At 38.1% G+C, this 23,416-nt stretch overlaps 1 protein-coding gene across 6 annotated transcripts in view; it reads right to left on the bottom strand.

Moving 5' to 3' along the window:
- LOC108975532 (proteoglycan Cow) overlaps positions 1-23,416 on the bottom strand; it is a 183,957-nt gene that overhangs the window by 12,247 nt on the left and 148,294 nt on the right. For 5 of the 6 annotated variants that reach the window (XR_001993877.1, XM_018944074.1, XM_018944077.1 and 2 more), the window contains exons 6-8: positions 17,979-18,127; positions 8,414-8,646; positions 4,815-4,934 (exon numbers count right to left, since the gene is read on the bottom strand). Coding sequence is in view for 5 of the 6 variants with exons in the window: in XM_018944074.1 (XP_018799619.1) it covers positions 4,815-4,934; positions 8,414-8,646; positions 17,979-18,127 (502 nt within the window). In the remaining variant the exon portion in view is untranslated. The remainder of the gene's footprint in view (positions 1-4,814; positions 4,935-8,413; positions 8,647-17,978; positions 18,128-23,416) is intronic. The other variant, XM_018944079.1, reaches the window with a different exon arrangement.

Below are 23,416 nucleotides of genomic sequence, written 5' to 3'. Positions count from 1 at the left end.
CAATTGAGAAGTAAAGTTCTCACTCGACGAACAAAGACCAAAATCATGAAGTCACTCATCATCACCATCCTCTTATATGGGGCAGAGGAATGGGCGATGACAACATCTAACAGGCGATACGAGTTTTCGAGAGAAAGCGTCTTCGGAAGACTTATGGTTCGTTGCAATGGCGAATACCGCAGTCGATGGAACGATGAGCCGTACGAGTTTTACGCCGACATTAGCATATTTCACCGAATTAAGAGACAACGATTACGCTGTTTAGGTCATGCCATCCGAATCGATGAAAACACTTTAACTTTGAGAGTGTTCGACCCAGCAACTTTCGGGGAAAGCGGAGAAAGAGGAAGACCTCCAATCCGTTGGAAACCACCAGGTAAAAAAATACTTGGAATCTCAAATTGGCGCCAAACAGCAAACTCGGCTATAAACGCGTTAGCTTTGCCTACGCCAACAAAGAAGCAGAAGAAATGGTTTAAAGTCAGCTGAAAATTCGGAAATTTCAGTACGAGGTATGTTGAAAAGAAAAGTCTAGCCTTAATGCATTATCCTTTTATATTGGTCAAGTATACTCGAGAACTTATTTCAAGCACACTGACCGACATGTTTGGCATAATGTTTGAGTAATTTGTAGACCAATTTCACACATTTTTCGGCATTGACCTCTAATATATCTATATAGTGATTTTATAAGATCAGTTAGTCTTTTTATGATATCTTACATATTTACTGATTATACGGTAAGTCAGCCGGAAGTTTTAAAATCTTATATTACGTATACGAGATATAGGACTATTATTGACCGAATTTTCAGATTTCATTCACTTCGGGCACAACTGTTTCTTTAGAAATACGTTTTCTGAATTTCATTAAGATAACTCGCTTATTAGCAGATATTTGTATGTACGCTGTATAAAATCAACTGAAAGTTCGAAAATCTATATATTAGTATAAGGCATATGGGCGCTATTGGAAGCATTGAACGTATTCAAACAATTTTTGACATCCGGTATGCCTGTCTATCATTATATTGTTAGGAAGGATTCCCGAATTTCAGTGGTCAAGACAAGACAAATCTTTGAGGAATTATAACTCCAAAGTTTTTTTCCTCGAAATATTCATTCAAGCTAGATTTGTGTACAGTAAAGTGGAATAATCAGATTGAAGTTATAACTGTATTAATTGTATGGCAAGTAGAAAGGGCTCGAATAGGAATGTCGGAATTATGTTACCTGCGGAATTTCGTTAAAATTGGTTTAGTAGGCCAGGCGATTTGTGATTTAACCTAATCGTTGGCACTGCTATGCTTATCGTCCAATTCGGATCCTATAAAGCTCTCCCATTCCATACCGGATATAAAATTAAATGTCTCTGACGCATTTTGTGGTTGAGTTTTCGCACTTTCAGTAGTTTTTGACAAAATTGTTATGTGGGGAGTATTTCCCACATTCCACATCTGGGCGGCTACGGATGCGTTGGGATTCCGGCCTTGGTTAGGTAGCTGTTCACCAGAAAGGCAGTGTGAGCCGTGGCGTTGTCATGATGCAATTTCTAATCGGCTGCGATGTCTTGTCAGACCCGATTCACCCTTCGTGTGTGTCTCTTGAGGACCACCACGCAGAAATTGACGTTGACGGTTTGTCCAGGAGGAACAAATACATGGTGGACGATGTTTTTGATATCAAAAAAGACAATGAGCATCGTTTTCACTTTCGATTTGCTGATTCTTCGGGTCTTCATCAGCGAACTCTTCCCGGCCCTCCAAAAACACCTTATGCCACCGAAACACACAATTTCTTGCTAAAGCAACATTTGGGTAAGCCTGTTTGATCATATAAAATGTTTCTGTCGCAGATTTACCGAGTTTTACACAGAATTCAATCGCGTACCTCTGCTCTAACGAACGCTGCATTTCCGGCTTGCACAACTCAAAGAGACACGTCGAGCGAAAATGACCAGCCGCTCGTTTGTTAGTAATATTACAAACAAGCACTCAGATTTCAACTCATATCGGCTTCCTGATTATTTATATACCATATAAGAGGCTTTATATCTATACAAATTACAATAGCATTAAAAATGCTTATAGACCCAATACCTTAAACTGGAGTTTATTTCACAGGATTAATAATATACATATGTATGTGGCATCAAATATCTTTTTATCAACTATTTCGGAGGTGAAAACTTTGTGCTACTCTCTACCCCCGCAACTCACTTGCACATGTGGCTCGCCGAAATTTCAACTCCTAGTTATTTAATTAAGGGCGTAACCACAAATTCAAGAGAAACACTGAAATGCCAAGTATGTTGAAACACAATATAAATTCAATAATGCGAATATTGTGGTCAAATTAATTTCACCCCATGGCAAGTCATTCAAATGATATCAAAATGAGCGTATGGTAATGACAACTTGTCAGTAAAATTATGTGGGGCTCTCTCTTCACGCCATCGAAGTAACTACTATTATTATAGGTATATATAAATATTGTATATGTACTAATGAAAATACTTGTCTTCGCAGCCGTTATTGTCATGGCGAATACAATAGAGACAAAGTGGCGTGAAGTGTAGACGGGGTAGAGAAAAGTGACGAGAATTTAGTTCAAGTTCTTTTATTGCTATTAAAGCTACTCCTACTAAATTCACATCTACGTGCTTATTTCCATTGCGAGCACTTCTATTGTACTCTTATTTCGTGTTTACCACTACAATCCAACTCACCTATTGAGGGAGTTAAGGCTTTGTATCCACAACAACATACAAAGTGGCTGTGAGCTACATGGAAATGAGAATTCCATAAATTCCATGATTCAAATGCTAGAACTATGTGTAGGTATATGGAAGGAGGTGTTATTATAGACCAAATGGCATACTCAGTATATTTATTTAGTTTGTGGGCTGAAGCGGGTTCTCTGTAGGAAAAATACTTCAAGTAAAATTGTATGCATTTCGTCAGAACTTGTGAAAGTTTTTAGATAAAAATAAATTTAAATTAAAATGAGCTGGAAGATAGTCACTTGTTGGGTCTTTTGTTGGATTCGTTTGGACGAGTAAAATATGCGTCATAAATTTATAAAATCGGAATCGGAAAACATTGGAACTCGTCTATTTACACAGAGTTGACAGCTCATCCGAAGCACGCATTCGGACTGCTTTATGTTGTCCTTTGTGAATTCTTGTTTCGAACTTATAAGTCTGCAAAGTAACTTATGGCCAATACAAACTTGTTCAGACGTTTAATTTCTATTCCCACTACTTCAGTGGTATATCTGAAAGTGTGAGTTCACAGGTATTTAAGCCCTGATCGCTCAACCGCGGAAAAATCAAGAAGGACGTAGTGAGATGTTTCTACCTTGAGTTCTTCCATACAGCTTCTGGAGTTAATGTCCAATAAGATTATTAACTTTACACCATGGGCACCAATAGAACAATGACTATTTGAATCCCCACAACCTTACTTAAGGCATTTCTTACGATCGACCTTGGACTTCACTTTGATTTTAACGTCTCAACGAAGGGACTAATGTTAAAACTTTTGGAAGGTGATACTTGGGTGCTGTTAAGCGACTATTTTCTTGTGAACTGCCGAGAAGATAGTTAAATTGCTCACCGTAGCTATTTATACTCTCTGGAGAGCTCAGAGAGTAGATTACTACATCTCTTGCGATCAATTTTGGACAGAAAGGGTTTTGCGACTGCGCAAGTACCGATGGTGGCCCAGCGCTGGCCAAGCTTCCTGTTCAGTTGTAGACATGAGGACAACAAGAGTACAACTCGCTCTCATTCTACTGATAGTGGCTATAGGGTGCCTTTGCTTGCTATCTCATCAGCTTTACAATTACCTGCGATTCCGCTTTGGCCCCGCACAAATTCTAGTCTATTCACAAAGATATTCGATGCTATTAGGCACTCCTCCATGAACCATGAATGCACTGTAAATAGGTTGAAAGCTAGTATTGCCGCTCTGCTATCTGAGTGAGTAGTTACTTCTCTAAAGTAGGCCGCACTCCGGAGCAGAGAATTTAGTGCAACCTTAATGGTTGCATCATTAGTTTGGAAAATACTGCAATAGTCAAGAAATCTGAACATGGAGTTGATAGAGAGCTCCCGATAGTAAACTCCTCCACCAACGTTCCCCCAAACTTTGACCCATCCGTAAAGAAGCTCACTGCTCACTCCTCCAACGGCTTTTTCCCACCCATAGCTCCTCCGTCGGTGTATGGGTAGAGAAGGAGCCGCCATAGTTCGGTTTGGCGACTCCATTATCTAGATTCGCCCTTTTAAGCACCCGGATTCTCTGTGTCTAATAGTCATTTTTGCGACCATACATCTTTCGGTGATATTTATTGGCCTTATGTTCAAAATTGCGTCAAGTGCCATGGAGTGCATCACACATGCTGATGAGCGCCCTCCAGTTGAACGCTATCGGGTTTCTTTGCAAGTGGTCTCTTTTATAGAGCCCTCCACTAAAATGCTTGCCTTACACGAAAAAGTATAAGTAGTTCATGGTTAAATTGCCATAGAATAGACTGTTAGTTTATCGTATTTCTATCTGAGTAATGAACCTCCATTCGATAATTCGTCTCTGCATCACCGCCTTGCATGACCGGTCTTGAATTCTTAACTTTGATGCTTCAATTTTCACTATAAATTTGGTGCGGAGACCCTACCGGCTGCTCTATGCTCTTTACATACTTATATGCTTCGACATAAATTTTATCATAATTTTCAGATATGCTGAGTATACGAGTTTAACTAGATATTTCACATTCCTAGCAGCAGGATATGCCTTATCACTTATCACTTACCTTCTTGTAGGCGGTGTACTTGAGATACTTATAGTGTTTGTTATCATATTTGATTTCCTCCGGTGTGAATGTGAATTGCGAATTTATGTGATTGTAATGGCGATTGTTATCGTCCTTATCCTATTTACCCGAACACCACCCACGTGTGGTGACAATAGTGACAGCGATGACCAAACCATACATAACGGAACCACAAACCGGTGCAAAAAACGGAGTATGCAGTTGCGTGTGGGGCAGTTGCGAGCGGTGTGCGACGTGTCAGGTGTCAAGAATGTGAAATCAGCCATCCGCATGAGTAAGCATTAAAGCAACAACAACAAAGCAAAAAATGTGCGTCGCCGGTGTCGTAGAACCGTTCACGGCGTAACGGTAATAGCGTTGGCAATGAAGTGTGGTGGATAAGCGAGCGGGCGGTGCAACGGTGCGGCAGCGTGTAAGCGAAATGAAAGAAATAGAAAAGAAAGCACAATTCATGTTAGAACAATGAAGAAACAAAGGTACGCAAAAAAAAAAAAAAAAAAAAAATAACCATTGCAAGAATTGAAATAAAATTTACGTTCGTTATTTACGTTTATTCAGGGAATTCCACAAAAGGTACCAATTTGAGACTTATTGACTCTGGTGCCATTCGAATTTTATTTTGGTTCTAAAACCGAGTTAGAGACAACATGTGGTCTCTGGTGTATCGTGAAAATGAGGACATATACATTTGTACGTGTGTGGTGTACTGGTGAGTAATAGTAAGCATTCAAGTGTGGTGGTTGACTAAATGTTAGAGTGTTAGATAATTAAAAACAAGAAAATACCCTTCAGAGGGGAATTCCTTATAGCATTGGTGTGTATAGTAACTTATGTTCTAAAGGGTGGTTCAATTCGGACTTCCCTACTTTTTTTTGAAGTAAAAACACAGAAATTTAAAATTTTTAAAGGGAAGTGATTATTATCTTTCGAAAGAACATCTTTTGGCATTGAATTTTTGGAGATTATCTTTTTCAAATGTTGGCCGCGTCTACGTATCAGATGGTCCATACGTTGAGTACAATTTTTAATAACTCGTTCGAACATTTCGACTGATAACTGTCGAATGACACGCATGATGTTTTGCTCCAAAACCTGAATCAAATCGGGATTGTCAGCATAGACTTTAGACATACAGAAAAAAGCCTAACGGCGTGATATCGCGTGATCTTGGTGGCCAATCGACATGAAATTATCTGCTCACCGGTGTGTGCTGCGCGATAACGGTCGTAATTGACGGTTACATTCTCATCGGCATCATTTTTGAAGAAATATGGACCGATGATCCCACCAGCCCTTAAATCACATCAAAGCGTTGCTTTTTGTGTGTTAAATGGCAGCTCTTGAATCTCTTCAGATTGCTCTTCGTCCCAAATGCGGCAAATATGCATATTTACATACTTATTGAGCTAGAAATTTGTCTCATCGCTGAACGAAATTTGGCTCGAAAACATCGGATCTTCTTGAAGCTTTGCATGAGGTCGCTTGAGAAGGTCGAACGGCTTCTGTTCTTGTACAAGCTGTATTTTGTACGCATTTAATTTCAGTTATCAGCGTAAAATGCGCCCAGTCATTCCATATATCAGTCCGAGTTGCTGCGAATAGCACCGAATTGACTCTCCACGCTCTTTGTATACACTCTCAGTTACGGCTGACGTGGTCTACTCGGACGAATATTATTCAATAATGAATGCTGGGTCTCAAGAAGGGTGATGTTATTGCGAATAGTAAGCTTAGTAGGCCGATTATGTTGATCATAGGATGAGTCATCCATCCTTTACGTAATGAAATTGAGCGATTTGAAAACGTCGTTCAGGCGCAAGTCTTTCCATCACTAAATGCTAAACAGTACTGAACATAACTAACATGACAGCTTGACACGACTCACGCGTCATCTGTCAAAAAAAGGCTAATGAAAAAAGTACCTCCATTTGGATAACCCGGTATATAGATTTTCAAACCAACAATAGTTTTTAGACCATATGTTTCGCTAATGTTAACTCCCACATTTAAAGGATATTGTGTGAGGGTATTTTGTTGATTATTCAACAACAGTATGCATTTTTTTATTCAGCCGAGGCACAGTGTGGATATGTAGCCTTAATTATCGATTCTGTAGGGTGCTTAACTCTAAGTTGAATTATTCAAAACCTTCGAAAACAAAGAGGAAAGAACTAAAGAGGAAATAATATGAGAGTGAATAAATAGCGTTATATACGAGTATATAACCTCATTTATAAAAAGTCAGAAACTGATATCCAGACCATATCTTAACTCAAACTTAATGTATGCCTTGACTCAAGTATGCCTGAAAATTGAAGTTCTTTAAATATGCCTTAAAAATTTAATTGTGAAATGTCCCTAATTTAATGTCTCTCCTTATTAAACTCACAACTTAAAAGAAACAAAGAGACATTTCAGAATCCTTCAAGTTTTTTAGAAGTGTTCTTAAGCATTCACAAAGAGAATTTCGAAATAATTAAATATTATTTTCAAACAAACCCACACCTTAAATATTAACGCATTTTCAACTCACACTCTTCGTACTAAATGCAATATACAGTGGCTCACAGCTTAAATATTTTTACTTTTAATAGCTTAAATCATATTCATGGATTTTCCATCGAAACAATAAGTTTTTGGATAGTTTCCCGGGAGATTTTGTGCCATTTCTTGACTAAGACAGTTCTTAGTACGTTCAATTTACTAATCTGCCTGTACCGTGTCACCAAGTCTTAAAATGCCCACAAATGACGTTTAAGACAGGAGATTGTGGAAGTGGATTCAGCAACAAAACAGCTATGATTGCGCAATCGCCGATTTGTGCTGGTAATATCGGAAACGATCGCGTACACTCAAAACTTCGGCACTTTGCAACGAGTTTTCTTTTAGTATGCTTAAGTATTGAATGTTTGTCAATTGTGCCGCCAACAAAACCTACTTTGTCAACTCTAGATGCAGCCAAACCATAACATTTTCTCCGTCGTGCTTAATTGTTGCTTACAAATTTTGATTTTGAAGTCTCTATTGGCTTTGCGGCACACAAAATTTATGACATCCACACCAAAAAGGTTGAATTTGGACTCAAAGGCGAAAATTACAGCTTCCCGGAATGTTTTTGGCTTCGTCACACGGTACTGAGCAAATTTAAGCCGGCTTTATGTATTTGTATTCAAATTGAATTGCTGTTTGCGAGCTACTCGGTCATTGAAGTCATATTCTGGCAACACACGACGCACTAATCGATTTTCGCCACGTAACGCTTTATAATGGACTGAACTGTACGAGCACTCAGTTCGACCATCTCAGCTGTTTTTAAGGTTTAAAACTATTTCTCTGTTTCTTTTTTTTTCTCAGAAATACTTTTTCGGTGTATTTACTATGGGAAGCTAATTTTTTTTTTTAGATATTTATTATAACGTATTTGATTTTACAAATATGTAGGCAAAATTTCGGGTTTGAATTTTTTCGGTAACAAGTTGAGAGCTTTCTCTATAAGGTTCAAAAATTTTATTTAGCAGCTGCACGAAATAAGCTGTGAGCCACTGTAAGTAATGCTAGTGTACACGTTTGCTACTTACATCCATAATAGCATTAAAATTATTGCTATTCAAAGTGTTGTCCAAATTGTCATTGGAGTTGCCCATAATGTTGTTGCTATTGCTGTTATCCTTGTACATTAATTGTTGTTGCATTTGTTGCTTTTGCTGCTGTTGCTGCTGCTGCTGCTGTTGCTCTATGGTCTTCTTATATTTGGCATTAAAAGCACTTTGACGCTCACTGAGACGCTGTAAACGTTTGCCATCCGTATTTTCTGAAAAAAAAAAAATTAATATTGAAAATAAATACATAATTAATATTAGTAAATAGTAGGGAATTTGAAATAGAGGTTATGTATAAGGATCATAAGCAATATGACGCGCAAGTTTGTATCTAAAATCTTTTAGAGTTTCTGTACAATGGAAGAGTAAATATTGGTAGCGATAATGTTATTCTATGTTGCGTACAAGTTAACCGATGTAACAGAAAGAGAGCCCCTATAGAAACACGTCCATTGTAACCACAATCAAACACGAAAATTTAGCTATAGACTATAAACAAATAGACATTTTCTCCTCCATTTTACAGCTTTTGCTTTTTGCTTGATAAAGGTGGAAGCATCTCTGAAGATTCCGGAATTGATATTGGTCGCCTAAACACATTTGTGAGAGGCTCCACGCGTTTTGTCGATATGCGAGGGTCTCTTTGATCTGTACTTAGGAATCCTGGGCATCACAATGGAATGCCATTTCTAGTTGAATCTGTCATGACTTCACGAATATCGGTCTGAATACTTAACCTAATCTGACCTTTTCATTGTGGTGGAATACTCCTTTACTAAACTGGTAATTAAGCAGAGATATCATATTGCCATACATTTTTTGAGAGTATCGAAGGATAGATGGAGTGGTTTTGAATTATACTCGATTTTTGTCAGTTACTATTTGAGCATCAGCACGGATATTCCGTTTGATGTCCGTTTTTCCAATCACCTTCCATACATATGTTTTACTAAATATTATTATCTTCAATTTATTTTATTCAAAATGGTCTACTTTTGCTTCAATACAGCATTTTGCATGGTGCAAAAGCATGTCGAACGAGTGTTTTAGCTCGTAGGCGGGTATGGCCTTTTGAATGACCTCTACGTCTGTTAACACTTTCCTTTCATGGGCAAATGCTTTTTCCGAAAAGGAAGAAGTCGCGCCATATCAGGTGGATTCGGGGATTAGTTAATGGTTAAAATGTGATTTTTAGTCAAACAATCGTCCTTCAAATATTGGATTCGTGGATTCTGAGCAATTTTAGGTCGTCAGTCAATTTGTGCGGAACAAACCGTGCATACACCTTTCGTAAGCGATTTGCGATAAATCGATATTTTGGAGATGTTCAATTCCTTTTCGATGAATTTCGGCTGATTTTTGATGAATTTACACACAGTTTCGATGGCATTTCCGGTGATCACGGATTATGATTGGCTCACATGTTGATCGTCATTTATGTCCTCACGACCACTTTGAAAACGTTGAAACAACTAGTGCACTCTTCTACGGGATAGGCAATCATCGCCATAAACTTGTTTCATTAATTGAAACGTTTCAGTAGTTTTACCAATTTTAAAACAAAATTTAATGTTGGCTCTTTGCTCGAAGCTCATTTTCGCACCGATAACACAAACGTACTGGCAATTGAAACGTAATAACTTCATTTCCAATAAATAAAATCTCATAAATTGTCTCACTGGACAATGGATAAACATAGCAGATTCTTAGGCACGTGTCGACATATAGATGGCGCCACCAGAGGCGTCCTGTTTACTTTGGAACTCCCCTTATATAACACTTAATTCATTTTGTAAGAACCACTATGATGTCAGGAATATTGAGGAAGAGTTGGAGTTTTTGCCTCTCAGGCTACGACTAAAAATATTTCTGATTTCGGAATATCAATCGATTTCAAGTTCTACGAAGTGCTATGTTTTTATTTTTATGTTCATCATAATAATTGAGGCTTTGCATTGTGGCCTATATTCTATTGTGCTCTCTCCTACAACACATAAGGTCCAGCACTCCGAACAATTCAACGCGCTTACTGGGTTAAAGTGATGTGATTTTTGTACACCTATTTAGAACCTAGGACCTTGAGCCTGTTACTACAAATTGCTGAGCAATCTAGAATCAGGTCTTCTAGAGCTTCCTGAGCTTGCAGTGCCCTGTATAGAATGCGACAAGGAGGCAGAATGTGTCTAGGAGAAGATTGATCATATTGATTAGCGGATCAGCTTTCCTATATACTCCTTCATCAAAAGCGATTTGACCGCATAAGCTGAGATGGCTTTTAGTGTCGCTTGACTATCGCTAAGTATAGTGATATGTTGATTGTGTTTGTTGTTAATGGTGATAGTTTTACAAAGCAAAGACATCTGCTTGAAAGTTGCTCGAAAACGTCTCATGAATGTCAATAGTTTGATATGTGGTTCCGCAATGCCTGCTGGATAGTGCAGGTAGTTGTTGCTCGACAGTGGAATCACTCCATTCCACCTTACTGCCGAGAGTAACTCTAAGCTTTATTGTAAAATTTACCCTCTTCGGAACTCCCTCCGTTGGAAGAAGGTAGTGTTCCTTCCTCTTAGGCCTTCATTTGTTGAGACGACATTATCTTCCCTTTGCCAAAATCCTCTGCTGCCATGAGCCGCATGGTATGTTTGACAACCTGTTTGATCACTAGATGAGCTCCAGCCTTCAAGTTCTGTAGGTGGGGAAGTGCGCACTGCTCTTGAAGCGCAGACGCAGGCGAGCCTTTGCAGCTTCGATTTGACGATACACGGCTTGCAGGATCTGTCCACTAGGCATCTGCATATCATTAGTGCCTTAGTGGCTTTAGACAGTATTAATTCCACGCGCCTATTCCACCGTAAGTTTGGGTGAAATGGATTACTTTCAATAACTGACTTGATGGACAAGTATTGTGTTCGCAAAACTTAGTAATTTCAACCATGTTTAGTGCACGTCGGTACTTCAACAAAAGATATGAGGATGATTTTTAATGCTGACTAAATGTTCCCCTACTAAATACTCTCTGCTTTAATAAAATTGCTCATTAATTTTAAATGTCTGTCTCGAACCAATGAGGTGTGTGGTAGAAATAATTTCCAAACCGTCATTTTTAATACCCGTGAATTGTTTGTTTACATTTTTAATTATTGTCCTTTAATGTGCCACAATATATACGGGATTTCAGTAAGCAGCTTACTGGTATCGCCTTCGCCTTGCTGTTTGTTTTCCGACTTACGACGACAACTTGCCGTTAATGTATTTATTGTAGAAGCTTTGTTTGTATTTAATCTGATATGGTGATTTATATTTCATATAAATATATTTATTTATGTACTCATATATTGGCATGTACAAATGCGCATTTGCTAGTTTTGAGCTATAAAGTCGCGAATGTTGGTTTTTGGCTGGTGTTGTATAGTGAATTTAGTCGTTCGTTCCTGAATTATTTTATATTTGTTTATAATAATTATTTTAGTTTAAATAACATGGCTCATAATTTGTAATTGTAAAGTCATTTAGCTTTACATTTATTTGTTCATATCATAGTAATAAATGTATATTCTAAATACTTATGGGAATCGTTTCAAGTCGTAATTCTTATTCCTTGAACTATTTTCAGGTTAGAAAGAGGGTTATGTGTGAAGAACTGCGGATATAGACGCTTATTTGACGGTAATTAAAAATGTTGAAGGTAGTTATTAACTGCCAGCGATTCGGCAGAACTTGGAGAGTGGCAAATCGAACAAGCAAGTAGGGCTATATGCCAAACTGATTATGAACCTGAAAATTTCGATACCATAGAAGTATCTAAATTAATACAGTCGAACAAAATGTCATGTGATGATTGTTAGAGAATGGCGTAAGCGTTTTAAAGCTACTTAAACTACTCGAGCCAAAATGTAAAGATCATGCAATAGAAGTCGAATACTATGGGAGAAACTTTAAAGATCTTAAAGAGCTTTGGAACGTATGATTGCGATAATTGTAATACCTCTTTAACTACGTGGTGTGGAAAAAGTTGGAAAAGAATTTAAAGACTGGTTAGTTTAAATAGGATAAATAAGAATTTGCTTAATCCAATTACGTATAATTTTTTTTTGATATCTCAACTAATTGGTTATTTTGGTTCTATTTACGGGAGTGTTTCCTTTATGCTTAGCTATGTCACCACCTTCAAAAAATAGATACTAGAAATAGAATGGATCGCTGAAGCAGTACTAAGTGTTGACAGAAGTTCCGACAATACTAGCGGCCACTTCAAAGTTCATAGTTCTTGGAGAAGAGTAAAATCTATAATTAGAACAGATCCAACTTAGTAATCGTCATAGCTACTATATTCCTATGTTTTGCCAAAACGAAAAAGGATCGCAGTAGGAAGGAGAACATGTGGCAAAATATTTTGAAAAAGTGGTCGTGGTCCCGCCCTCTAATATATTTAATGTAATGTGTAGTGAAAACAATCTTATTAGCTCAAGGTAAATTACATATTACGATACTGTTAAAAACAACCAAAAGTACGATAAATCAATAACCAAATATTATATAATAGGGACATTAAATTTTACAACCGAGATGATATAAGGCCGGTGTAAAAATCAGACGATATGCGTGGCACCGCCCGCTTTCAGGTAAAATCACATATCTCGGGACCCGACAGACCGATTTCGACTACATGTATTTGTACATGATATTCTTCTGACATTCTTATATCACAGTAGGAAAACTAGCGAAATCGAACTACAACCACGTCTACTTCTCATATAGTACAATTCTAAATTTCACTAGCTTCTTTCACTTTCCAATACCAAAATCAAGAAGCAATTGATATAACGGGATAGAACTTTGCTTTAATAATTTCTTTAAATCAAGCTACCTTACGACCAAAACCTGTTCTAATCCAACCTAAACTGTTCCAGTTCCCAATTACCGAATATGTGGACCCCAGTTTCTATAGTTAACTATTGACCGAAAATATAAAATTAAATTCGAAGATATTCCTAGTAATAGTATTTCTGTGTATTGAAAATGGGTTGAATCGGGTTGAATCCTTTATACTGGATATATCGGCCAATATGTGAGTTATCTCAAGAAAATTACAGAATATGTTTTACTGATAGCAGTATATGAACTTTTTTTTTAGTATATGGTATGATAACAATAAGTGCTATTGGCAAAGATAAATAAAATCGAGTCAGTACTACCCCGAACTATTATATTTTTTTGAAGGAATATATCGGACTTTGAGTCTTTTAAGTTGCAAGAGTATAAAATGTTCGGTTCTTCTTCTTATTTCGTTTGCCATGGTCGCCATCAAAAGGGGGGTCTCTTATCCGAGGCTGGCTGTTTTTCTTTTTCATTGGGGTATTTTTTTACGTGACGGATCCCAAACCCAGCGCTAAACCCTATGCAGGAGATATTTCACCTTTTCACCTTAGCTCGCCTTCAAAGGGATGTTCTTAGACTACGCAGAGGATACTTGCTCAAAGACCGGAAGTCGTGAGCTGCTTGAGCTATATGTAGAAGAATCGTTTCTGGCCACTCTCAGTTGAATGACGATCAAAGAGCTTTCCTTGCGTGAACTTCTACACATGACTCCATTCTCCTAAATTTTCGGTTACACCCTTTTGTACTTGCTTCTTATAGGTTAGATGCTAATCACTCTACGTATATATACAAAAACGTAGTATTACTTTTTTTATATATACGTATGTATATATCGTGCATACATTGTCAACAAGAATTCATTATTAATACTTAATACTATTTAAAAGTTCAGCTGCACTTTACTCAACTCAGGTGTTTCATAAATAGAAATTTGGTAAAAAAAAAAGGCTGCCACTTAATCAGATGACCACACTTTTTAGTGAATTAAGGCTTCTCTTAAACTTATCGGCTTAAATATAATTAAACTAATTAATCGAATAAAAATTTTGCGCAACCGCAACTTTGCGAAGCCGAGGCTTATACATAAATTACGAGAGCGAAAATCACATGCAAACGCGGCGCTGTCGGGCTTGCAATGACAACCGCTCAAAGGAATGCGCGCAAAATGCCGAACGGAATTTACATAGAGTAATTGAATGGAAAAAAATTGTAGCAAGTGCACAAATGCTGCGAAGCCAATGAAATGTCAGGATATGGCATGCTGGATACAGGATACAGGCAGGAAAGGCTGTCATGCGGTTGGCGCGGCAATCGCATTAAAATTGATACTAAGTAGTACGCGATTACCAGTGAGTAAATATTACATTAGGGCATAATGCTTAAAAATATATATTTTTGTCTTCAAAATATGTGCATTTTACGTTTGACCGAGATTTTACAGGGAGGAAATGAAAAAGTTCGACCACTTTGGCAGAGGTTGTGTTTTTAAGGGGAAAAACTGGTTTAATAGGATTCAGAAAAAAAACATTAAGTATTAATGAAAATAAAATATATATTCCTCGAAATGATAGAAAAGAATAACCGCTACCTTCTTTTGTTGGTTAAGACTTATATTTGTATTAATCGGCTGAGTAAATATTTGGAGTTTCAGATCAAATTATTATATCAAGTATCTATATATTATATTGTAGAAGACTAGTAATGGAATGATGTCCATATTTTATTTCTAGTCAGTGCCGGTAGTTTTTTCTTTAATTTTCATATGTATGAAAAATAATTACTTCATTAGCCTGGGTTGAAGAGTGGATGGTTAAGAATATTGAAGGATTCTTTATTCAGATTACCAAATACAATAAGACTTCCTTGAATATATGCATTGTCGACTTTTCGAGCATTCTACTTAATACTCTCTCAAAGCTGCTTTTATTCTCTACTTTGTCATCTGCCGTTAGAAGTCGGAATATTTTTATAATTTTCGAGTGATAGATGGTTAACTGGAGTCTCGTTTATGTTCTCTTTATTAATCTCACAAAGTGTCCAAAAGATTGTTTTCTCAGCTCCAGTGTTGTTAGAACAGACCTTTCACTCGAGATAAGCACTTTACGATAGCTTGATATGCGTTAGATAGTAAAAATCTATGATAAAGCTAGACTGTCAGTCATCACAGTGGATTGTAAGATTAACTACAGATCTCCCAATTAAATTATCTGGGAGAATATTTCACTCAAAGCTCAAATTTAAGGAACAAATAGACTACACGTTCGGTAAAGTGAATAATATCTATAACGCAAATAACTCTTTATAAGAAATGGTGATAAATAGAGGCTACGTACGTTCCAATCAACTATGTTTAACAGCAAAATTTGGATCCAAGCGCTAAACATATGTAATATCGTATACTAGATCAATAAGCGTTCTGCATAGACTCATAGCAATACAAGCTATTCGTGCTTTTCGAACCCCACCAGTGATTCTGCTGAAGCAATTGACATCCAGGAAAACAAAATCGTATGATTATACCAGCTATCAAAGCCGTCAACAGGTGCCGAAAGAGGTGAGAGAACTAAGAGCATAGCAATATGACGGTAATGTTGGAAAATCTCATTCAAAGACAGTCTTATAAACAAACATCCATACGTGGACAGACAGACAACATGAGGACCTGTATTTGCAACTGATTCAAATACTACCAAGATGACATGGGTGCTGCAGAAACTACATATTCAAACTCCGTCTTGACTTTAGTCCGAAGTGTTCGACGTGTACATAGTAGGTAGAAGACCCCGAACGCACATTCGTTTAATGCTTTCGACTTTTAAGTGTAACGGAAAAGCTAAAAATTATGCTCCCATCCATTATTAAATGGGCAACTACAGCGAAGCGGCAGCTTTAATTATGACTAAACTGAGCCATTTACAGAAGATTAGGCGTTCGTCAGTTCGCACTATACATAGAGGCAACTTCAAATGATTTGTATCGTAGTACCGTGGGAGAGTCTTGAGTTGAGAGTATGTTAGGCATGTTTAGCTAATAATTAGCTTGTTCTCACGACAGGAATGAGCACGTAACAGCAGGATAAGATAAGGTAAGATAAATAGTCAATGATTGCACCGCGACCTTAGGCCTATTGTGAACTTTTCTAAATCACAAGGACTCACCTAGTAACACAATATTGATTAAGTCCAATATACTGTGAGGTATTATAATACCTATTTGGACACACGGAGCCCAGGGCCTTTATCATGCATCTACAGACTGCTATGCCGAGAGTTCAGGTCCTACCATGTTAGTGGATGCTGCGCAGCGGGTGAGTTCATCAACCAGTTCATTCTCGGCTATGCGTTCGTGACAGAGCTCTCAAATTAGGTGCACTGAGCGTTCCGCTAGGCTATACAGCCGTTCTCTACACTTCTGCACTAGTAGTGATTTAATGTCATAGGTAGCGATTGCTTTAAGCGCTCTTTCTCTATCTCTAAGTGCGGTTATTCTGCCTGAAAAATGTTCTTAAACTATGTACCGTTATGGAGACTTGGGTGCGTGGTCCTGTGACTCCCGCACCCATTCCCACCGACGTTTTTAAGCCGTCGAGAGTGGAATTATTCCTTTCAGCTTTGCTGCTAAGAGTAACCTTGAACTTTTGGCTGAATATGGAACATATTTTTTGTGATTACCAATTTAGCTGTTCTGGAATAGATATATTTAGAAAATTATGCTATCGGAAAGTATACGAGAGAACAACTTAACAGTTTTCTTTGTTTTACTCTCTAGAAAATTTAATAAATTACTTTAAATTGCATATTTTTGCGATGCACTGTATACTGTTGGCCATTTTGTTGTTTCAAGTCTCCACATTTCTCATCATACCCTTTCCTTTGTTATTCTAATATTACTGAAGCCAAATTGTTTGGGCTTTTTTGTTTTTGCAATTCACTGTCAACGCTTGTCGGTTGGCATATTTACTTTGCTAGAATATGAAGACAACTTAATTTTACGAAAGCATTTTGGAGTGAAAAAATGGAGAGCAAAATATTTTTTTTTTGTCTGATGCGAGTTTGCCCTTTTGTAAACAGCCAAACAATAACTTAATGGATGTAATATATTTACTTTCACATGTGTGTTTGTGTGTGTGTGTGGTCAAAGAAGCAGCCTTTTTCGTTCTCTCATCTTTGCTTTCAGATTTCAAGTGCTGCACTCTCCTTTAATTTATCGGTCCACAAAATGTCTCTTCTTTCGCTTTTATGCCCTGAACAGATTGCACTAAGTTTGCCATGACGTTTCTAGCACACAGAAGCAAACATCGGGGCCCTATAATATATATACATATTATTATAAATGATTCGCATCACGAGCTGACTCGATTGAGTCTGTCTCTCCGTCCGTCTATATATTCGCGAAGTAGTCTCTCAGCTTTTGAGATATCAATCTGATTCTAAGAAGGTGGTGATTTGTCGGAACCGGTGATATCTCACTACTAAAGCCTATAAACTGAACAATCAAAATGGTTCTGGTGAGGAGGACTTTCTATTTGTGAAGGGTATTATGGCTTTGGTTCGAACGAAGTTAGTTTTTTTTTTTTGGTTTTATGAACACACTTCATTTTTATTTTATACATATGTATATCAAGAATAATGGTTATCTGCTGTACTATAGTGGAAGCTGTACTTACCCTTGCATGGACAGAATCCCTTGCACGCTATTCTTATGGTTGTGGAATGTATGCAGTTGTGGTAATCCAATCTGCATAGCGATGAGTAGGTACGGTTGTCGGCGCCGCATAAGAAAGTCGGCTTTGCCACCGGGCAGGGCTTGCAATTGCTGGACGAAGCACGCGTCAGCCAGAGACGCGCAGGCGGACAGGCGAGTGGTGGTCCAAGGCATTGTTGCAATAGCAGAAATTGGTAGTGGATGGATGACAGCAAGGATGCAACGGCGCATTCGGTGGCCGCACAGTAGCACATAGCCGGCACGCAACAGTCAGCCAAGCGGTAGCATGAAAGTAGATAAAGAAGAGAGAAGTATGGCGGAGAGGGGCTAACGTTATTGAACAGTTGCAAGTTGAGTGCGGCAAATTGCTGTGGCGCATACATAAGTGTGTTTGTGTATGGATGTGAGTGAGTGAAGTAGTGGAAAATTAATTTCTTATGCAAATTATAGTCCGTTGGCTGGTCTGGTCTCACTGGCTGGTTGGCTGACAGGCAGAGTTGGCAGAAGTCAGCTGCCAGTATGCGAGTATTTTAAATATTCTCACACTCATACACAAATACTAACATACTCTTATTTGTACACATACACACATATATTTACAGTTAGTGTATATTTCGTTTTGTTATTCTTGTGTGGACAAATACTTATTTTGTATTGCAGTTATAGTCACATGATTGTTTACATATATACATTCGTACCATACAAGAATATGATGTTTAATAGTTAATTTTTCTTCAACAGACTCTTTTTTTATGATTTAGTCACATTCTTTAAGATACTATATCCCATTGTGAGAAAAAAAATTATTAAAAAAAATGTTAACTAAATTATTCAATAACTACATAAAACTAATGGAAAATTTAGTGCACTTTAATAGTCGTTGATTCATTTTTAAAAATTCTGGATTCCTTGATTCCCTAGCCGATCTCCAGGAATACCTCCGAGAAAAAGTTTTCTGGCGATTAAGAAGATTTACTTGGATGAAACTATCTGAAATACTAAAAGAAAATAAACAAGTAAGGAGGGGCTAAGTTCGGGTGTCGCCGAACATTTTATACTCTCGCATCAAATACCGTATTAGTGTAAAGTTTTATTCCGCTATCATCATTGGTTCCTAATGGATAAATTATACAGAGAAGGCATCAGATGGAATTCAAAATATCGTTATATTGGAAGAAGGCGTGGTTGTGAACCGACTTCACCCATATTTGGTACATGTCATCAGGGTGTTAAAGAAATATTATGTACCGAATTTCATTGAAATCGGTCGAGTACTTCCTGAGATATGGTTTTTGGTCCATAAGTGGGCGACGTCCCATTTTAAATTTTTTGAAAAAGCCTGCGTTCAGCTTCCTTCTGCCATTTCTTCCGTAAAATTTAGTGTTTATGACGTTTTTCGTTAGTCGGTTACGCACTTTTAGTGATTTTCAACATAACATATTGTATGGGAGGTGGGCGTGTCTGTCTTCCGTTCTTAAACTGTATATGAAAATGCCTGAAGGAAACGACTGTATAGAGTTTGGTTTACATAGCTACAGTAGTTTCCGAGATATGTACAAAAAACTTAGTAGGGGGCGGGGCCACGCCCACTTTTCCAAAAAAATTACGTCCAAATATGACACTCCCTTAGTGTCCTTAGTGCCAAATTTCACTTTAATATGTTTATTTATGGCTTAGTTATGACATTTTATAAGTTTTCGGTTTTCGCCATTTTGTGGGCGTGRTAGTGGGCCGATTTTGCCCATCTTCGAAATTAACCTTCTTATGAAGCCAAGTTTCATCATGATATCTCAATTTTTACTCAAGTTACAGCTTGCACGGACGGATGGACAGATGGATAGACGGACAGACGGATATCCGGATCTCAACTCTACTCGTCACCCTGATCATTTTGGTATACATAACTCTATATCTGACTCTTTTAGTTTTAGGACTTACAAACAACCGTTATGTGAACAAAACTATAATACTCTCTTTAGCAACTTTGTTGCGAGAATATAAAAATGCACCTGCTGAAGTTAGAGTTCCCAAAACAGCTATTTATGTTTTGGATACAGTAAAGATTAGAGAGATTCAAGTGAAATNCTATATCTGACTCTTTTAGTTTTAGGACTTACAAACAACCGTTATGTGAACAAAACTATAATACTCTCTTTAGCAACTTTGTTGCGAGAGTATAAAAATTATTAAGGGTGATCCAAGTAGATGTACTTTTCTCAACAGTCATTCTTCGGTATATTACGCGTCAATCGTGTCAAGCTGTCAAATTGCTTTTGTTCAGCATTGTTTGGCATTTCATCATGGAAAAACGTACGCCTGAACAACGTCAACAAATCGTTCAACTTTAATACGGAAATTCGGGTTCTTGCAAAGTTCGAAGAAGATCCAACGTTTTTGGGCCAAATTTTGTTCTGCCATTTCTGTCTCAATGGCTACGTAAATAAGCAAAATGGTCACATACGGAACGAAAAACAACCTGAAGAGATTCAAGAGCTTCCATCATCGGTTCATATTTTTGCAAAAATGATGTCGATAAGAACGCAACCGTCAATCGAGACCGTTATCGCGCCATGATAACCGACTATTTGATTGCTGAAACTGAAGATCGTGAGATCGGCGACATTTAGTTTCAACAAGAATGTGCCGTTTCCCAAACATTGCATTAAACAATGGATTTATAAGCACTCCGGTGGGTCGGTCGATTTACCGTCAAGATCGTGTGATATCGCTCCGTTAGACTTTTTTCTGTGGGTATATGTAAAGTCTAAAGTCTATTCGGGCAATCTCGCTGAAATTAGGAATTGTGTTACCCAATAGCCAGTCGAAATGCTCGATCGCGTCACTAAAAATTGGACTCAACGCCCGGACCATTTGAGACGTAGCCACGGCGAACGTTTGAAAGAGATTACCTTCAAGAAATAAATGCCAAAGAATTTTCTGCGCTCTTGCTTTAAAAAAGTAAGAAAACTCAAAATGGAACATCTTTTATTATCCACTGTCATAATAACTTTTACTTATATACAAGTAATGATCGATTAGAAACTATTAGCAAAATCTTATGTCTTTCATCAGTATCTAAGAAATATATTCAAGATGGTCTTGTGAAAATTTAAAGTTAATGATTAGGCCAATGTTTCGAAAAAAATTCGATTCTTTTAGGGCATTATATACAGTTAGAATAATGTTACAAAAAAATGCCTCATTAACAGAAGGTTTCAATACCGGAGCATACTCTTGTAGAACATCCATAGGTTATCTAGTGACTGATGCCCAGAGCATACTAAAATTATGGAGAGAACACTTCTTCAGCCGGTTGAATGGCAGCGAAAATATAACGCCAGGAGAAGGTGAACCCGATTTCCCAATCAATGACGATGAAGCAGACGTTCTACTGCCCGAGCATGAGGAATTTCGAATAGCAATTACCCGCCTGAAGCACAACAAAGCGGTGGGGCCGATGAATTGCCGGTCTAGCTATTCAAACACGGCGGCGAAGAACTGATAAGGAGCATGCATCAACTTCTTTGGAAAATATGGTCGGACGAAAGCATGCCCAACGATTGGAACTTAAGTGTGCTATGCCCAATCATTAAAAAAGGAGACCCCACAATCTGCGCCATCTACCGTGGGATAAGCCTYCTCAACATTGCATATAAGGTTCTATTGAGCGTATTGTGTGAAAGATTAAAGCCCACCTTCAACAAACTGATTGGACCTTCTCAGTGTGGCTTCAGACCTGCAAAATCAACAACCGACCAGATATTCACCATGCGCCAAATCTTGGAAAATATCCGTGAAAGGAGAATCGACACTCACGACCTCTTCATCGATTTCAAAGCTGCTTGCGACAGCACGAAAAGGAGCTACCTATATGCCGCGATGTCTGAATTTGGTATCTCCACAAAACTAATACGGCTGTGTAAACTGACGTTGAGCAACACCAAAAGCTCCGTCAGAATCGGGAAGGACCTCTCCGAGCCGTTCGATACCAAACGAGGTTTCAGACAAGGCGACTCCCTATCGTGCGATTTCTTCAACCTGCTTCTGGAGAAAATAGTTCGAGCTGTAGAACTAAATAGAGAAGGTACAATCTTCTATAAGAGTGTATGGATATCATCGGCCTCAACACCCGAGCCGTTTGATCTGCTTTCTCCAGACTGGACAAGGAAGCAAAGCAAATGAGTCTGGTGGTGAACAAGGGCAAGACTGTCATCAGATAAACATTCGCCGCACATGCGACTAGGCACCCATCTTGGTACCAGCATCAACACCAATAACAACGTCAGCCTCGAAATCTCTTGGCAACCAGTGATACCTCGGATCAAATTGGCAATTGACAAGTAAAGTGCTCTCTCGACGAACAAAAACAAAACTCAAGGTGCGTTCCAAAGTAAACAGGACTTTAAAAAAACAGAAAAAATGGTTTTTCGGCAAAATAAATTCATTTTATTCAAACTAGTCTCTTTCTGCTTCAATACAGCTTTTTGGACGGTTCAAAAGCATGTCGTGCAAGAGTGTTTAAGCTCGTTGACCAGTATGGCCGCCAGTATGCCGCTGCAAGCCTTTTGAATGGCTTCTTCGTCTGCATAGGCAAATGCTCCTTCCTTTCATAGGCAAATGCTTTTTCCACAAAGGAAGAAGTCGCGCGGAACCATATCAGGTGAATTCGAGGCTACTCCCCCGGTTAAAATGTGACAATAGTCCTTCAAATATTGGATTCTGAGCAATTTCGGGTCGTCAGTCATTTTTTGCGGAACAAACCGTGCACACACCTTTCGTAAGCCCAAATCTTCGATCAAAATGCCATAAATCTATATTTTGGGGATGTTCAATTCCATTTTAATGAATTTCAATGATGACTTCGTCTGATTTTTGATGAGTGCACGCACTGTTTCGATGGAATTTCCGGTGATCACGGATTATGATTTTCCCACATGTTGATCGTCATTTATGTCCTCACGACCACTTTGAAAACTTTGCAACCACTCGTGCACTCTGCTACGCCATAGGCAATCATCGCCATAAAGTCGTTTCATCAATTGAAACGTTTCGGTAGTTTCACCAATTTCAAAACAAAATTTAATTTTGGCTCTTTGTTCGAAGCTCATTTTCGCACCGATAACACAAACATACTGACACTTAAAATGTAGAAACTCCATTTCCAATCCATGAAATTTCAGAAAAGTCTCACTGAATAATCGATAAAGATAGAAGATTCTAATGCGCCAGTCGACATATAGATGGCGCCACCAGGGGCGCTTTGGACGCACCTTGTAGTCATTTGCGCATTGGCACGGCAAAAATCTCAGTCGATGGAACGATGAGCTGTACGAGATAGACGACATCATTGACATAGTTCAGCAAATTAAGAGACAGCGGCTAAACTGGCTAGGTCATGTC

Source organism: Bactrocera latifrons, unplaced genomic scaffold (assembly GCF_001853355.1).
Source record: "Bactrocera latifrons isolate USDA-ARS-PBARC rearing strain unplaced genomic scaffold, ASM185335v1 scaffold_66, whole genome shotgun sequence".
NCBI lineage: Eukaryota > Metazoa > Arthropoda > Insecta > Diptera > Tephritidae > Bactrocera > Bactrocera latifrons.
Note: the sequence above shows the minus strand (reverse complement) of the source record. Positions and strands in the feature narration are given on the sequence as shown.